General features: G+C 47.3%; 1 protein-coding gene across 3 annotated transcripts in view; it reads right to left on the bottom strand.

The window, feature by feature from the left end:
* The window catches only part of ARHGEF4 (Rho guanine nucleotide exchange factor 4), a 259,115-nt gene that overhangs the window by 221,531 nt on the left and 19,019 nt on the right, over positions 1–18,565 (bottom strand). Inside the window, exon 1 of one of the 3 annotated variants that reach the window (XM_040348981.1) lies at positions 14,413–14,642. The exons of the other annotated variants lie outside the window; for them this stretch is intronic. Coding sequence (XP_040204915.1) covers positions 14,413–14,415 — 3 coding nt within the window. The 5' untranslated portion in view covers positions 14,416–14,642. Of the gene's footprint in view, positions 1–14,412; positions 14,643–18,565 lie in introns of those variants that run through there. 3 annotated transcript variants of the gene reach the window in all.

Genomic DNA, 18,565 nt, shown 5'->3' with positions numbered 1-18,565 from the left:
AAAACAAAAAAGTTTCAGAAATCAAGTTATTTGTAATTTAATGGAATGACACAGGGAAAATGTATTGAACACGCTAACTAAAACGTATTTAATACTTCGTACAAAATTCTTTGTTGGTAATGACAGCTTCAAGACACCTCCTGTATGGAGAAACTAGTCGCATGCATTGCTTATAGGGTTGTCCCGATACCACTTTTTTAGGACCGAGTACAAGTACCGATACTTTTTTTCAAGTAGTCACCGATACCGAATACCGATACTTTTTTTTTAAATGCAGCCACGTCCCTTAATTCAGCCATGTCCCTAAATTCAGCCATGTCTCTAAATTCAGCCATGTCCCTAAATTCAGCCATGTCCCTAAATTCAGCCATGTCCCTAAATTCAGCCATGTCCCTAAAGTCCCCATCAGCAGTGTCCACCGCAAAACATCCCCATCAGCACAGCAATGTCCCTGTCAGCGGTGTCCCCATCAGCACAGCAATGTCCCCATCAGCAGTGTCCCCAGCAGCATGTGTCCCCATCACCGCTGATGGGGACACCTCTGATGGGGACATTGCTGTGCTGATGGGGACATCGATTATGGGGTCACCGCTGATGGGGACATTGCTATCCTGATGGGGACACCATTGATGTGGACACCCATGTCCCCATCAGCAGTGTGCCAAACAACGGTGTCCCCAGCAATGTCCCCATCAGAACAGAAATGTCCCCATCAGCAGTGTCTCCATCATCGCTGATGGGGACACCTCTGATGGGGACATTGCTGTGCTGATACCATTGATGGGGACACCTGTGTCCTCATCAGCGGTGTCCCCATCAGAACAGCAATGTCCCCATCAGAACAGCAATGTCCCCATCAGCAGTGTCCCCAGCTGCACAGCAATGTCCCCAGCAGCAAGTGTCCCCAGCAGCAAGTGTCCCCAGCAGCAAGGGTCCCCAGCAGCAAGTGTCCCCAGCAGCAAGTGTCCCCAGCAGCAAGTGTCCCCAGCAGCAGTGTCTCCATCATCGCTGATGGGGACATTGCTGTGCTGATGGGGACACCATTGATGGGGACACCCGTGTCCTCATCAGCGGTGTCCCCATCAGAACAGCAATGTCCCCATCAGCAGTGTCCCCAGCTGCACAGCAATGTCCCCAGCAGCAAGTGTCCCCAGCAGCAAGTGTCCCCAGCAGCAGTGTCTCCATCATCGCTGATGGGGACATTGCTGTGCTGATGGGGACACCATTGATGGGGACACCCGTGTCCTCATCAGCGGTGTCCCCATCAGAACAGCAATGTCCCCATCAGCAGTGTCCCCAGCTGCACAGCAATGTCCCCAGCAGCAAGTGTCCCCAGCAGCAAGTGTCCCCAGCAGCAGTGTCTCCATCATCGCTGATGGGGACATTGCTGTGCTGATGGGGACACCATTGATGGGGACACCCGTGTCCTCATCAGCGGTGTCCCCATCAGAACAGCAATGTCCCCATCAGCAGTGTCCCCAGCTGCACAGCTTGTGTCCCCATCAGCAGTGTCCCCAGCTGCACAGCTTGTGTCCCCATCAGCATGTGTCCCCATCAGCATGTGTCCCCATAAGCGCAGCACAGCAATGTCCCCATCAGCGCAGCACAGCAATGTCCCCATCAGCGTTGTGCAACATTCACTTGCCTCCGCTGTAGCCGGCTTCTGCTCCTCTTCTTTTTTTTCTTAGATTCCAGAGTCCCGACTCCCGCCCGCTGCTACACACGTGGAAGATTTGTAATTTCAAACAGCGGGCGGGAAGAGGGGAGGTGCTGCGCCTGTGACGTCACTGGTTGTCGGGACATCGGCGGTCCCAGCAGCCAATCAAAACACAGCCGGATCGAACACACAAGCGGGCCGGGGTTTGGAGACCCCTGCGCTAGGGGAACACAACAGCTGTCATTTGCATTTGAATAGCTGGGTGTTCCCCCCGCCGCGCTGTCATGTATAGCCCCTCCCCCTTGCCCAGAAACTTTGATAGACAGTCGTATCAAAGTGCCCGGGCAAGGGGGAGGGGCTATACATGACGGCGCGGCGGGGGGAACACCCAGCTATTCAAATGCAAATGACAGCTGTTGTGTTCGCCCCTTGCATAGTAACTAGATGTCGGCAGTGGCGAGGGGAGGGGGATTGAGCAGCTCTCCTCTCCACCATACGAGGACTGCCCTGCTCCGCTCTCCATCCGCACTCGAAAAAAAAAAAAAAAAGTATTCTATTTAGGCATCGGGAGTATTTGCGCGAGTACAAGTACTAGCGCAAATACTCGGTATCGGTCCCGATACCGATACTAGTATCAGTATCGGGACAACCCTAATTGCTTAGATGTGATTTTGTCCCATTCTTCCACACAGTCTTTAAGGTCTTGAAGGTTCCGTGGGCCTCTCCTATGAACTCTGATCTTTAGTTCTTTCCATAGATTTTCTATTGGAATCAAGTCAGGTGATTGGCTGGGCCATTCTAGCAGCTTTATTTTCTTTCTTTAAAACCAATTGAGATTTTCCTTGGCTTTGAGTTTGGGATCATTGTCTTGCTGAAATGTCCACCCCTATTTCACAGGTTTGTCTAAATGTTGTGTGGCAAACTTTAAACAAGGTTCAACATGCTTTTCTTCAGCAATGGAGTCTTGCATGATGATCGTGCATTCAGGCCATGGCGGTTGAGCACATAACTTATTGTTTTCTTTGAAACAATTGTACCTGCTAATTCCAGGTCTTTCTGAATCTCTCCATAAGTGGTCCCTGGCTCTTGGATAACTTTTCTGATAATTCTTTTCACTCCTCTGTCAGAAATCTTGCGAGGAGCACATGGTTGTGGCCAGTTTATGGTGAAATAATGTTCTTTCCACTTCTGGATTAGGGCTTCAACAGTGCTCACTGGAACAGAATGTTTTTCAACAATAAGGTTGTAAAAGTTTTGAAAGAGCTCTTTTCTTTTACCCACCATGAGATGTTTCTTGTGTGACACCTTGGTAATGAGACACCTTTTTAGAGGCCAGAACCAGCTGATATTAATTTGCACTGACAAGGGGCAGGATTGTTTTCTAATTACTAAGATTTCAACTGGTGTCTTGGCTTTCCATGCTTTTTTGCACCTCACTTTCTTCATGCGTTCAAAACTTTTTCTCTGTGTCATTCCATTTTATTACACGTAACGTAATTTCTGAACTTATTTTGTTTTTGATTTCTTTGTATGTATGGATTGCATGGGTTGTTACCGACATGTAGTGAAAATATGTCAATAGCACTTTTAGAAATATACTTACCTAGAACAATGGTGACATGTTCAATAGTGTATATATGTGTGTGTGTGTGTTTATATGTATGTGTGTGTGTGTGTGTATATATATATATATATATATATATATATATATGAGAAACAATGGGGGAGATTTCCTAAAATTTGTGCACAGAGAATCTGGTGCAGTGGTGCATAGTAACCAATCAGCTTCCAGGTTTAATTGTCAAAGCTTAAAGCGGAGCTCCACCCTCCACCTCCACTCCCGCTCATTGGAACCCTCCCCCCTCCGGTGTCACATTTGACACCTTTCAGGGGGAGGGGGGTGCAGGTACCTGTCTAAAGACAGGTATTTGCACCCACTTCCGGCCACACAGTCTGCAGGTAGACTGCGGGCAGCAGAATGTCAGATCCCCCCCTCCCCTGTTGTGTTCTGGGAAACACACAGCTCCCAGAACACAGCGGGAACCAGTCAGCACGGCGCAGCGCAACTCGCGCATGCGCCTTAGGGAACCGGGCAGTGAAGCTGGAGCGCTTCACTTCCTGGTTCCCTCACCGAGGATGGTGGTGGGGGGGCAGCAGAGTGATGAGCGATTGCTCGTCCTCTGCTGCGGACGGCGCTGGACTCCAGGACAGGTAAATGTGCTGATATTAAAAGTCAGCAGCTGCAGTATTTGTAGCTGCTGGCTTTTATTTTATTTTTTTTCAGGGGACATCCGCTTTAATTGAACAAGTTGAAGTTAGAAGCTGATTACTATGCACAGCTAGCAGCTTTATTTTCTTTCTTTTCTTTTCTATTCTTATTTTCTTTCTTTAAAACCAATTGAGATTTTCCTTGGCTTTGTGTTTGAGATCATTGTCTTGCTGAAATGTCCACCCCTATTTCACAGGTTTTACCAGATTCTATGTGCACCAGTATTACTAAATCTTTCTCAATGTATAAGCTTAAAGCGGAGTTCCGGACACAATTTCACTTTTTAAATATAAATACCCCTGTAATACACAAGCTTAATGTATTCTAGTAAAGTTAGTCTGTAAACTAAGGTCCGTTTTGTTAGGTTGTTACAGCATTTAGACACTTTATAAAATAGAAATTGACTGGGGCCATCTTAAGTGTGGGCATCATGAAGCCAGACTGTATGACTTCCTGGATTTCAGCCTTGCAGATCTCGCACATGCTCAGTGCTGCACAAGCAGTGTAATAGGTTTCAGATCAGGTTTCAGCACCTGTACTGTCCAAGTCACATGATTCTTCGAGGCTGGAGAGTGCACAGACTCCTGGAAAGTTACACCCACTACATTCCCAGGAGTCTGTGCGGTGTAGGTTAGGAAGCTTAAGCACCTAGGTGCAGGAAGAGGGAAGATTAACTATTCTGCCTAGCAACAACACTTTGAAGGCATCTAAAAAAATTGTTTTTTTTCTTAAAGGACTAATGACATTTTTTTTAAAACTACTGATGTAATGTTATATTTATGGGTGGAACTCCACTTTAAAAAACAACTATAAACCTTTTGAATAAATGATCCTCCCACAGAAGATCAACCTGTTTATCTGCAGTCTTCACGTCTCTACATCCATTCAAAGTACAGAATTTATAAAGCTTGTCTGAGTGTTTAGGGAAAAAACAGGAGTGGAGAGCTGATTTTTTACACAGCACACAGGGACAGAGCTGAGGCTGTCAATCAGTTGGAGCTCCCTCCCCTGTCACCTTTTTTCCCTTGGTGTCAGGAAAACTTTTCAGAAATGATTCATGCTGATAGCAGAGGAACGAGGCAGCAGACAAAAATGAAATTTAGTGCTCTTAATTGAGACAAGTACGCACTAAAGCAGGATACGCTTTGTTCATATTTTATATCTGAAGTTTACAACCACATTACTGAACAGAAAATGAACCCGGATCCATTTATAGTTAGTAATAAACAATATCAGCCACACCTGGCGCACACTGTTTTTAGTGAGTGGAGTGGCTCACACACGTGTATTCTGAGAAAAGAACAGTAATTTGTCTTTTACAGTTAGCAATTTATAAATGTAGCATTTGTAATTAGAAAACATGGCTTCCCCCATGTGCACGTGTTATACAAACAAAACTTTTAGATATATTTAAAAGATCATTTACATTGGGTTGATCCTTTTACACATGCTTGCCTTAAACAAATCTCTGAAAAGACAATACATTTACTATATACTTTAAAAAGACATACATATCTATTATTATCCGCAGGTATGCTACAAATAGCTGTTTCCCAAGCACCATTTAAAATGTTTAGTCTGTTTTTGGGTGGAGATGATTTCAATTTAAACATCTTTTCTTTTAAAAAACGAACCCCTGGCTGCCCTGCCTATATTGACTATGCAGAATTCCAGTTCTATCTAATGACTGTTATTTTTAGTGATGTGATTGTAATTTTCAGCTGTAAGAAAAATAACATATACTGCTTAGTGAATTGAGCCTTTCGATGACTGAACCTGCATCCGAGCAGTCTGATAATCTCTGTAAATACTATAACAACTCACATTTGTACATACTGAAAGTACACTAGCCTTTCTTCCAGATGTTCACTGATAACACAAACACTCGTAGGATTGGGTCTTCATAATATCCTTGAACTTTCGAAATGCAAAATATTGTATTCTATGATATATTGTTAAATAAACTTCCTCCGATGAATGCATTCCTTCTCTAGGGATAAGATATCAGCAAGCCCTTACTGCTCGTTCTTATCCGCCCTGTGGAACACATGCATGTCTACAAAGAACACATTGGGAGTTATTTACTAAAGGCAACTCAACTTTGCACAAGTAGTGCAAACTACTAGGTAGATTCAGGTAAAATGGCGTTAATTTAGGGCGGCGTAGCGTAGCCTGTTTAGGCTACGCCGCCGTAAATTAGCTAGGCTAGTAATGATTCTCAATATACTTACCTGCTAATTTACGGCGGCGTAGCCTAAAACGAGCGGGCGTAAGGGCGCCTAATTCAAATGGGTTGGGAGGGGGGGGCGTGTTTCATGGTAATGAGGCCTGACCTCACGTTTTTGAAGTTTTTTGTCACTGCGCATGCGCCGGGCGACTACATTTCCCAGTGTGCATTGCGGCTAAGTACGCCGTACGGGTCTATTGATTTCGACGTGGACGTAAACAACGTAAATCCCGATTCGCGGACGACTTACGCAAACGATGTAATTTAGAATTTTGCGACGGAACGGCAGCCATACTTAACATTACTTTTCCACTAGAGCCTAGCACTAACTTTACGCGGCCTATCTCTTACGTAAACGGCGTTAAAGTACTGCGTCGGCCTGGCGTACGTTCGTGAATCGGCGTATCCCCTCATTTACATAATCTACGCCAGCCGCAATGGAAGTGCCACCTAGCGGCCATCAGAAAAATTGCAATCTAAGATAGGACGGCGCAAGCCGCCGTATCTTAGATAAGTTTAAGCGTATCTCTGTTTGAGCATACACTTAAACTTAGGTCGGCGTAGATTCTGAGTTAGGTCGGCTTATCTACTGATAAGCCGGCCTAACTCTTTGTGAATCTACCTATTCAAGTGCAAACTACAAGTGCAAAGTGAATTTGAAACTGCACTGAAAATACACTTGGGAGTGCAGTCGCTGTAGATCTGAGGGGTCGATCTGAAATGGGGGGGAGCTCTGCTGATTTTATCATCCAATCATGTGCAAGCTAAAATGCTGTTTTTTATTATCCTTGCATGTCCCACTCGGATCTACAGAGACTGGTCTTCCAAGTGCACTTTCAGTGCAATTTCAAGTGCACTTGTAGTTTGCACTTGTAGTTTGCACTTGTAGTGCAAAGTGGATTTGCCTTTAGTGAATAACCCCCATAGTTTACAGGAAGGGATCACGCAACCATTAAAAGTTACAAACATGGCAGCTCTTCCTAAGGGAGGTGGACACAAGTCTTGATCTCAGGTGCTAAGGAGTTTATTTCTAAAGAATTCACACAATTCTTCGCCCTATGAAAGTCCATGTGTCGTCCTTATGTGCAAATGGGACACAAATTTAAAAATGTAAATAAGCAACTGCACTGCAAGTGCACTTGGAAGTGCAGTCGCTGTAGATCTGAGGGGGACATGCAAGGAAAATAAAAAACAGCATTTTATCTTACACATGATTGGATGATAAAATCAGCAGAGCTTCCCCTCATTTTAGATCTACCCCTCAGATTTACAGCGACTGCACTTCCAAGTGCACTTTCAGTGCAAAGTGGATTTGCCTTTCGTAAATAACCCCCTAAGTCATTCAAGTGGTTAAAGGTAGAAGTTTATTTTTTATCTTAATGCATTTTCTGCATTAACCTCCCTGGCGGTATGATTATTTCAGAAAAAAGGTGCTGAAAGCGGTACCATTATTTGCAAGGAAATTTGGCGTTTTATACTGTAGGTCTGTCATTTTTAGGAATAACTCACTTAAATCTGACCAAACAAGAGTCTAGTAGGCATCCCGGGTATGACATTTTTTTAAAAACAAAATGATAAATTATAATATAATAAATAATTATAAATAATTATAACAAGTAATAATATAATGATAATAAAAATTATTCAATAATGTAATCAACTCAAAATCACTGAAATTTGCTCAGTTGCAGAATTGTTGCTGTCATTACTTTTATTTTTTTATGACGAATTTCCCCACAAATCGCTATCGCACAATTCTGCAAGTGATTATAATTTATTATCGCTGTTTTCTAGCTGCTCTAAAACCATTTTTGACATAAAGGGACACTTTTGGTTGCTATGGACAATCTACAGTTTGCAGGGAGAAAGAACAGTTTTTATTATATAAAAGTACATGTAGGGCACTGGACAGACCACTAGGGACAAGGGGGTGTGTATTTTTTTACATACAGTACTGTAATCTATACGGTTACAGTATACTGTATAAAATGTTTTTTTTTACGTTTTTGAATTTGGCGCCGTTCTCCGCTCCTGTGCGTCGTAACGTCGCAGGGAACGGAGATCGGTGGCACAGGAGGACACTGTGTGAATCGAGCGAGGTCCCGCTCGCTCACACAGCGTGGTGGCATCGCTGGATCCAGGGACAAGGTAAGTAACTTTGTCTGCTGCTGCAGCGAGGCAAGCCCGAGTCTGACTCGGGGTTACCGCTTTTGGTATGAAAATCTCACCCCGAGTCAGACTCGGGAATACCGCTAGGAGGGTTAAGGCATAGCTCCCAACTGTCCCTGATTTTTAGGGACTGCCCCTGATTTGGAGTAATGTCCCTCTGTCCCTCATTCCTCCTCATTTGTCCCTCATTTTGGTCTGATCCATATACAGTACATGTTACTGAGAATGTGTTTCTAGCACGACAGCATCGCGCTGAATTTCGGCGACATGGTGCCGACATCTCGCACTCGCTGGAATAGACAAAGCACATTCCAGCGAGCGCGTCATAAAAGCGACGGGGATCCGACTTGGATTCCCGCCAATTCTAGCTGCGGCATTTGGTATGCATTCCTGAGAGGGAGAACTCCACGACAATTTTTAAATAAAAAACCGACATGGGTTCCCCCCCCAGGAGCATACCAAGCCCTTAGGTCTGGTATGGGTTGTAAGGAGACCCCCCCTACGCCGAAAAACCGACGTAGGGGCAGGGCCGGTACAAGGGGGGGGCCGAGTGGGCGGGTGCCCTGGGCGCTACTATTTACTGGAGGAAGGGGGGCGCATGTGAAGTGCTAGCTGTGTGCTTAAAAACTGTCTGCACACACCAGCCGCTAATACCTACACCTGCAATGATGTCCTGAGTGCGCTCCTGCACCCGGCAGAAACCTAGAACAGACCAGTGCTTCACTTATTGATTCCCCTGTCAGTGGAGAAACCCCCCCGCCTTGCAGGCGCTTGGTATTCCCTACCCAGCGTCACACACTGAGAGGCTGGCCGGAGGCGGGATGGGAACAGTGCGAGGAGGGGTGGTGGACGGCACCCAGGTGACACCATAAAGAAAGCTGGCAGTTGTAGTGGGTGCTGTCAAGCCCCCCTCCCTCCACCCCCATCATTGAAGCTGTGATAGCGGCAGTGTGAGCGGGAGAGAGGCGAGCTACGGGATCTCAGAATGTTTCGTCCCCCCTCCTCCTTCCCTTCTCCTGTCAGCAGTGCGGGAGGAGAGACAGCGGCTCTCTCATTACTTTCACCGCGCTTCACTTATTGACTCCCCCGTGTTGTTAATCTTCTGGAACTACATGTCCCATGATGCTCCAGACTAGTGGAGCATCATGGGACAAGTAGTTCCAGAAGATCAACAACGCGGGGGAGTCAATAAGTGAAGCGTGGTGAAAGTAATGAGAGAGCCGCTGTCTCTCCTCCCGCACTGCTGACAGGAGAAGGGAAGGAGGAGGGGGGACGAAACATTCTGAGATCCCGTAGCTCGCCTCTCCCCCGCTCACACTGCCGCTATCACAGCTTCAATGATGGGGGTGGAGGGAGGGGGGCTTGACAGCACCCACTACAACTGCCAGCTTTCTTTATGGTGTCACCTGGGTGCCGTCCACCACCCCTCCTCGCACTGTTCCCATCCCGCCTCCGGCCAGCCTCTCAGGAAAGGGACTACAGCTCCCAGCATGCACTCTGCTGGGGGAATGAATGATAGTACTTAACTGCTCCAAAAGACAGAAACAGAAAGAGGAGTGTACCAAGGGACCACCAGAGAGAGCCACACTGCTAACCAGAACCCCCAGAGAGAGCCACGCTGCTAACCAGAACCACCAGAGAGAGCCACGCTGCTAACCAGAACCCCCAGAGAGAGCCACGCTGCTAACCAGAACCCCCAGAGAGAGCCACGCTGCTAACCAGAACCCCCAGAGAGAGCCATGCTGCTAACCAGAACCACCAGAGAGAGCCACGCTGCTAACCAGAACCACCAGAGAGAGCCACGCTGCTAACCAGAACCACCAGAGAGAGCCACGCTGCTAACCAGAACCACCAGAGAGAGCCACGCTGCTAACCAGAACCACCAGAGAGAGCCACGCTGCTAACCAGAACCCCCAGAGAGAGCCACGCTGCTAACCAGAACCACCAGAGAGAGCCACGCTGCTAACCAGCGCCACCAGAGAGAGCCATGCTGCTAACCAGCACCACCAGAGAGAGCCACGCTGCTAACCAGCGCCACCAGAGAGAGCCACACTGCTAACCAGCACCACCAGAGAGAGCCACACTGCTAACCAGCACCACCAGAGAGAGCCACGCTGCTAACCAGAACCCCCAGAGAGAGCCACGCTGCTAACCAGAACCACCAGAGAGAGCCACGCTGCTAACCAGCGCCACCAGAGAGAGCCATGCTGCTAACCAGCACCACCAGAGAGAGCCACGCTGCTAACCAGCGCCACCAGAGAGAGCCACACTGCTAACCAGCACCACCAGAGAGAGCCACACTGCTAACCAGCACCACCAGAGAGAGCCACGCTGCTAACCAGCACCACCAGAGAGAGCCACGCTGTTAACCAGCACCACCAGAGAGAGCCACGCTGCTAACCAGACCTACCAGAGAGAGCCACGCTGCTAACCAGCACCACCAGAGAGAGCCACGCTGCTAACCAGCACCACCAGAGAGAGCCACGCTACTAACCAGCACCACCAGAGAGAGCCACGCTGCTAACCAGACCTACCAGAGAGAGCCACGCTGCTAACCAGACCTACCAGAGAGAGCCACGCTGCTAACCAGACCTACCAGAGAGAGCCACGCTGCTAACCAGACCTACCAGAGAGAGCCACGCTGAGCCACTACCAGGGTACAGACATGCTACACTACTGCGGAAGTTTCGCTGGGTCTGGTAAGAGGGCCTGTAGGCAATTTTCCTTTACTGATCCTAGGGACTGAGCCATTAGGAACTGCCTAAGCTGCTATCCTCTAGACCTAATACAGTCTCTGCAGGCTAGATGATAGCAGGTTAAGCAATTGTTGACTGCCACAATGAGCTCCACTGCTGTGCTGCTGGCCCGAAAATATTGTGTGTGGGGGGGGCGCAGTTTTCCATGTTCGCCCTGGGCACCAAATTACCTTGTCCCGGCACTGCGTAGGGGGTCCCCCTACAATCTATACCAGACCCGTACCTAAAGCACTCCTTACCCGGCCGGCCAGGAAAGGAGTGGGGACGAGCGAGCGCCCCCCCTCCTGAGCCGTACCAGGCCACATGCCCTAAACATGGGGGGGTTGGGTTCTCTGGGGCAGGGGGGCGCACTGCGGGGCCCCCCCACCCCAGAGCACCCTGTCCCCATGTTGATAAGGACAGGGCCTCTTCCCGACAACCCTGGCCATTGGTTGTCGGGGTCTGCCGGCGGGGGGCTTATCGGAATCTGGGAGCCCCCTCAAATAAGGGGGCCCCCCCCCCCCCCGGGGACCTGCGGTGGCTCAACGCGATTGGCACTGCGCTGACAAGCCATTCACCTCTGCAGCTAGAGGTTCGGATCCCGGTCTCAGCTACATGTGAATTGAGTTTGGTGGTCTCAGCCCGGCTCCCGGTGGGTGTGCTATGCGAGGTAAGCTTGCGCTTAGTACGCCCACCCCCCTCCCGCAAAAACCACCACACTTACACGCACTCTAAATTGGGTTAACATGCACGCACTTTGACCACGCGGTCTCTAAAAAGAGAGGCGAAGGACTAACGGGGCTGGTTGAGCGGGCTAGATCCTCTCACTCCCTTATAGGGAGTCCCTCTGCCCCGTTGGGCTTCAAAGCGGAGCAGGTAGGGCGGGCTGTGTGGGAGGACCCCCTCACACACCCACCATTGCCACCCGGGGCATGGAGAAAGGTGGCAGATTGCCTCTGGGGGAGGCCTGCCTACTCCCAAATCCTGCAGTCCGGCTCCTCTCTCGAGTACACGCACAAAATACACTTTAAAAAAAAAAATAAGGGGGCCCCCAGATACCGGCCCCCCACCCTAAGTGAATGGATATGGGGTACATCGTACCCCTACCCATTCACCTGGAGGCAAAGTGTTAAAGTTAATAAACACACAACACAGGGTTTTTAAAATAATTTATTAGTCTGCTCCGGGGGCCCCCCCTGTCTTCTTTAGCTCTTTTACCAGGGGGGGCTTCTTCTTCCGCTCTCCGGGGGTCTTCTCCTGCTCTCCGGGGGGTCTTCTCCGCTCTCAGGGGGTCTTCTTCTATCTTCGCCGCTCTCCGCTGTTGACTCGGCGCACCCCGGTTCTTCTCCCGCTCTCCGGTACCTTCTCCTTCAGGGCTGGCTGCCGCTATCTTCGTGTGTTAGCTCAATTACTAGCGGCGGCCAGCCCGCTGTTCTGTGACGTCTTCTTGGCAGACTAATAAATTATTTTAAAAACCCTGTGTCGTGTGTTTATTAACTTTAACACTTTGCCTCCAGGTGAATGGGTAGGGGTACGATGTACCCCATATCCATTCACTTAGGGTGGGGGGCCGGTATCTGGGGGCCCCCTTATTTGAGGGGGCTCCCAAATTCCGATAAGTTTCCGGTGCAGAAACTGACCGGAAACTGACTGCATGGTGTGAACTAGAGCCAACTAGATTCATTGGAATAATGGAAAACACTGTGCATGCATTTTTTGCAGAAAAAATGCACACGAAACTGTACGGAACTGCGTCTAGTGTGACCTGGCCCTAAGGGGTAGATCTGAAATGAGGAGAACCTCTGCTGATTTTATCATCCAATCATGTGCAAGCTAAAATGCTGTTTTTTATTTTCCTTGCATGCCCCCCTTTGGATCTACAGGGACTTTACTTCCAAGTGCACATTCAGTGCACTTTCAAGTGCACTTGTAGTGCAAAGTTCATTTGCCTTTCGTAAATAACCCTCTTTGTGTTATCTAGGGAAACTTGAGCTAAAAACACTATGGGGTTGATTTACTAAAGCTAAACAGACTATGCACTTTGAAAATGCAGTTTCTCCAATACTTAGTGAATGAGCTAAAGTTTCACTTTACAAAAAATATCTAATCACATGCAGGGGAAAAAAAACACACTTTTGCTTGCACATAAGGTTGGAAGTCAGCAGAGCTTCTCCTCAGTTACTAAGTTCTGGAGCAACTGCACATGCTAAGTACACAGTCTATTTGCCTTTAGTAGATCAACCCCTATGGGGTTAATTTACTAAAGGCAAATCCACTCTGCACTACAAGTGCACTTGTAGTGTAGTCACTGTAGATCTGAGGGGAAGATCTGAAATGAGGAGAAGCTCTGCTGATTTTATCATTCAATCACGTGCAAGCAAAAAATGTTGTTTTTTTTTTTCCTTGCATGTCTCCCTCGGATCTACAGCGACTGCACTTCCAAGTGCACTTTCAGTGCAATTTCAAGTGCACTTTGCACTTGTAGTTTGCACTAGTGCAAAGTAGTGCAAAGTGGATTTGCCTTTAGTAAATAACCGCCCCATATGTCATCCACAAATCTAACTGTAATACAAATTACCCCTGGTTAAATTAAATTCAGGTGCCTTTGGAGGTGAACAGTTTCCAGTGTATATTTCTTATGACAAAACATGCTTTTACAGGAGCAAAACTGTATAAAGCAATGGAAAATCAGCCATTAATTAGCATATTATAGCCTTAGGTCACGGTTCAGTTGGCTTACAAAACCTGGCACTGCAATGAATGGGGTCCATACTATATTATAAAGTTCAAGATGCTGCCTAAAACAAAAAAAGATTTGAGAAGTGCCATAGAGGGGTAATTGAACAGTCACATAGCAATGCTTTACATAACCCAAACAGAGTCTAATTTCATAGCATATGTGCAATCATTTACTACCTTACGAAAAAACAAAACAAAAACACGCACAATATAAAAAGCAAACTTCACCATAAGTACTCTGTCATAACAAAAATGTGAGTGAGTAGGAATATCCATATAAACTCAACAGCAACAACAATATAATCACTATATATGATTTATTAATCCACCAGTAAAGCTTGGCGGAAGCTCAGCGATCCCTTTGTGAGTCACATAGTACAACAACTAGATACAAATTATCAGCCGTGAGTCTGGCTGTCACAAAACCTCTGAGCCAACCTGGCTGTGCGTGAGAAAAACGTGCTTTGAAAAAAAAAATGCCTTGAAATATTTTGTTTTTTTGCCTCACTGCAAGGTTACAAGGGAATAGCGATAAGCCTTTGTCTACTAGTCTAAACATCCCCCCTCGGATACACGGCGCAAGCATACACATTGCAACATGAGAAAGTAACATTACCATAGTCCAGTAGTGGGTGGAAGAAGGGTCCAATAAAAATGTCCTCAATTGGGAAATGTGTCTCCTATAGAGTTTATGACATTTCTGATGACTAACCCGACTCTATCTTCTTCTAAGTGTATTATTTTTGTGCAGTTACTAGCTGCTCTCCACCCCTTGATTGAGGGAGGAATTAAAACAAGACAGGGTGGTGGAGAGTTGCGGGAGACACCCCAGTGACTTGGAAAAGCCTGTTTGCCAGGCCCAGACAAATTGTGCATTAGGATTTACTAATGAGGCGATGTGAATATGGCATTAATTAAGAAAATAAGACCGAAGAAGACACAAAGGTGGGGAGGGAGGCACCGAGAAGAGGCAGTCAAGTTACTGACAAAGAGATTACTCACAAGCAGATTGAGAGATAAAAAGAATATTGCAAAAAGATAAATGATGCAACCCTTTAAAAAAAGCAATGACAGGCAAACAGATGCAATGGCTGTATGGATTTTCACATCCAGCTGTTTACAACCTTGCAGGAACAGATGCATGGACAAACTGCATCCAGGCAGGGCTCAAGTCCTGCGGGAACGCGTGGGAACGGAGTTCCTGCACTTTTTTCACAGCAGGAACTCAGGGCCAGATCCACGAAGCCCGGGCGCAACTTATTTTTTCGGATTTAAGTTACACCGCCGCAAAGTTAGTGCCCGATCCACAAAGCACTTACCTGGAAATTTGCGGCGGTGTATCCTAAATCCGGCCGGCGCAGGGCGGGCCAATTCAAATGGGGCGAGTCCCATTTAAATTAGGGTGCTCCCGCGCTGGACGTACTGCGCATGCTCCGTTTCCGAACTCCCGCTGTGCTTTGCGCACCGTGATGTCATTTTTTCGAACGGCGACGCGCGTAGCGTAATTCCGTATTCCCGGACGGCTTACGCAAACGACGTTGATTTTTAAATTTCGACGCGGGAACGACGGCCATACTTTAAACAGCAATACACTTGCTGACTAAAGTTAGGGCAGCAAAAAAAAAGTGTAAATTTGCGACGGGAAACTATACTAGCGGCGACGTAGCGAACGCGGATCGCCGTAACTCCTAATTTGCATACCCGAAGCTAATTTACGACGCAAACTCCCCCCAGCGGCGGCCGCGGTACTGCATCCTAAGATCCGACAGTGTAAAACAATTACACATGTCGGATCTTAGGGATATCTATGCGTAACTGATTCTATGAATCAGCCGCATAGATAGAAACAGAGATACGATGGCGTATCAGCAGATACGCCTGCGTATGCCTTTTGTGGATCTGACCCTCAGTTCCCTTTGCAGGACGAGAGCAGCCGAGCAGCCCGAGCCAATCCTTCACTAAGCGGCGATGCCCAGCTCGAGTCACTGTCAGGGGCAGGCGAACCTTCGTAATCCTTTATATTACTGGCCGCTTCCTGTATATGGATTCCGTATTCCGTCACTTCCTCGATGCCGCAATGTCTCCAGGAGGTCTGCCGCGAGTTATCGCGGGATTTAGAAAGAAGTTGCTTTTAGTAATTATGCATATGAACGGATAATTTTAAAAAAATTTTTGGTGGGGGAGTGGATCTTGGGTGTGAGTTCCCACACTTTTTTCTCCAGGACTTGACCCCTGCATCCAGGACTGTGCATCTGTCACACTTGGATGTGCAGGAAAATCAGTACAGCTGCTCTTGTCATTGGATCTTCAGCAGGCTGCTGGCGGAACGAATGTATGTCAATTCCGGGCACATAAACGGGCACTGTACAGCATAGCTCCCAACTGTCCCTTTTTACGAGGGACTGTCCACGGACACTGTACAGCATAGCTCCCAACTGTCCCTTATTACGAGGGGCTGTCCACGGACACTGTACAGCATAGCTCCCAACTGTCCCTTATTACGAGGGGCTGTCCACGGACACTGTACAGCATTGCTCCCAACTGTCCCTTATTATGAGGGACTGTCCACGGACAACTGTACAGCATAGCTCCCAACTGTCCCTTATTACGAGGGACTGTCCACGGACACTTTAGGTCTCTGCACCCATGTGAATAATCCCTAAACCCAAACAATGTAAAACATTTTACCATTTTGGTCTGTAAAATATACTTTAGAAAGTGTTTTGTATCTGTTTGATGAATGCAAGAAAATACCCATCTGCCAGAAATCTAGTGAGCTGCATACTCTCTGTGATCTCAGCTTTTTGCTGCAGTGTTATCAGTTTGTTTTGCTCCCAGCTCTCTTTGTAAGCTACAGAACATCTCTTCTCTATGAAAAACATTCTCAAATAGGGTTCCTGCACATGGGTCTAGGGGTTCCCTTGGCTGTGGCTGATTGGCCTCCTAATATGATGATGCCTGCATAGCTCTTAGGCTAACGCCACTTGACTGAGCCAACAGTTTGGCACCAAAGTGCAGCTTTCCACTGATTTGGTTTTCCACTGTTTTTGGATGAATTTTAGCAAGGGTTCGTCAAAACATAAAAAATATGTTAAAGTGGTTGTAAACCCTTACAGACCACTTGGTCCTACAGGTAATCCTAGATTAAGGCTTACCTGTAGGTGCAAGAAATATCTCCTTAACCTACACGGTTCAGGAAATATTTTCCCAAAAACGGGCACAAAAGTCTATGGCGCATGTGCGCCATAGACAACGACGCAGGTGCACTGGGCGTGCCGTTAGTGAAGGTGATCATGCCGTCATTGCCGGCTCCCATGCGCATCGCTGTGTCGGCCAGTCACAGCGCCGGAGCAGTGATACCCGGAAGTCACTCCGGGAGAGATAGTGGCGTTGGAGGAGGCAAACGAGGACGGGGATGAGGAAAGGATGATGGTGAGTGTAATTTGTGGGTGAAAATCTGCTTTTAAAACCACACAAGCCACATTTTTGACACTACGTGGTTCTGGTGTAGGGCTTTTATTTTTGTCCAGACATAATGTAGAATTCCTTCTTGCCAAACCTTTTTTTTTTGTATAGAGGAGGCAGAAATGAAGCCGCAGTCAGGCTTTTGTTGTACTCCTGTACATAGATTCCCTCTTTTTATATTCTGTGCATTCATATTCTGTATTATGGAAGCATGTAAAGAAATACATGCTGGCTATACACTGATCAAAATTTGGCTGGTATGATAAGTATCAGCGCTAGTGTCATGTCTCCCCCTTCTATGCTTGGCCATTCAACGCGTGCCGATAGCATTATCACTCGCTGCAATTTGTGAATTGCCCCAAAAAGACAGGGCAGAGAGTTTAAAGACATTCTAAAGCTCTATTCCCTACATAGAATTCTTGGAGGAAGTTATCAATGAGTAAATTCTCTGGTTTCTCTGGTGTAACCTTATTACCTGACACACTTAGACAAACCAGATTTGCTTGTTGGTGGAGATATTTCTCTATGAATGTGTCTATGCATTGTTTCCTTTTATAGATATTTGTTTGACAACACCAGGCGCAACAGTTATTTTTCACAAAACCCAATACAAAAATATGAAGACTTTGCAGATAATTTTTTTTTTTTTAATTATATGAAGTATATTCAGGGCCAGATTAACATATTAACATAGGGGCTATTGGAGCTGGAGCTCCAGGCCCCTTACCTTAAGAAAATTTGGGGGGGGGGGGGGTAGGTTGCTGAAGTCCTACCCAACCACTGGTCAAAATAAGGCTCCTATCATCTATGGTTCCGGGTGCTTCCATCTTCACCCGGTCTTCCTTTCGGGGTCCAGTGCCTTCGGTCACTTACCTTGGTCGGGCTGCGTTGATGTCACTCCCACGCATGCTCATGTGCATTCTCTCTCTCATCCCCCCTTTCTCTCTCTTATCCTCTCTCTCGCTATTTAATTTACCGTATTTATCGGCGTATACGCGCACTATTTTTCCCTGAAAATCAGGGCAAAATCGTGGGTGCGCGATATACTCCGATACCCGCTTTCCCGCGTCAAGTTTGAATACTGCGCCGACATATACCGAGCGCAGTACACTCGTGTATAGTCGGGCAGTCTCGGCTACACTCGCGCTCACATTCTGTACGTCCAGGACGTCAGCCCGAGCATTGCCGACTATACGCGAGTGTACTGCGCTCGGTATATGCCGGCGCAGTATTCAAACTCGGGGCAGGAAAGCGGGAAACGAGCGAGGAGGACGCCGCAGAAGGACGCCGGACCCAGCGAAGAG

This window comes from Rana temporaria, chromosome 4 (assembly GCF_905171775.1).
Source record: "Rana temporaria chromosome 4, aRanTem1.1, whole genome shotgun sequence".
Lineage (NCBI taxonomy): Eukaryota > Metazoa > Chordata > Amphibia > Anura > Ranidae > Rana > Rana temporaria.
This window is presented reverse-complemented; position numbering and strand designations above follow the sequence as displayed.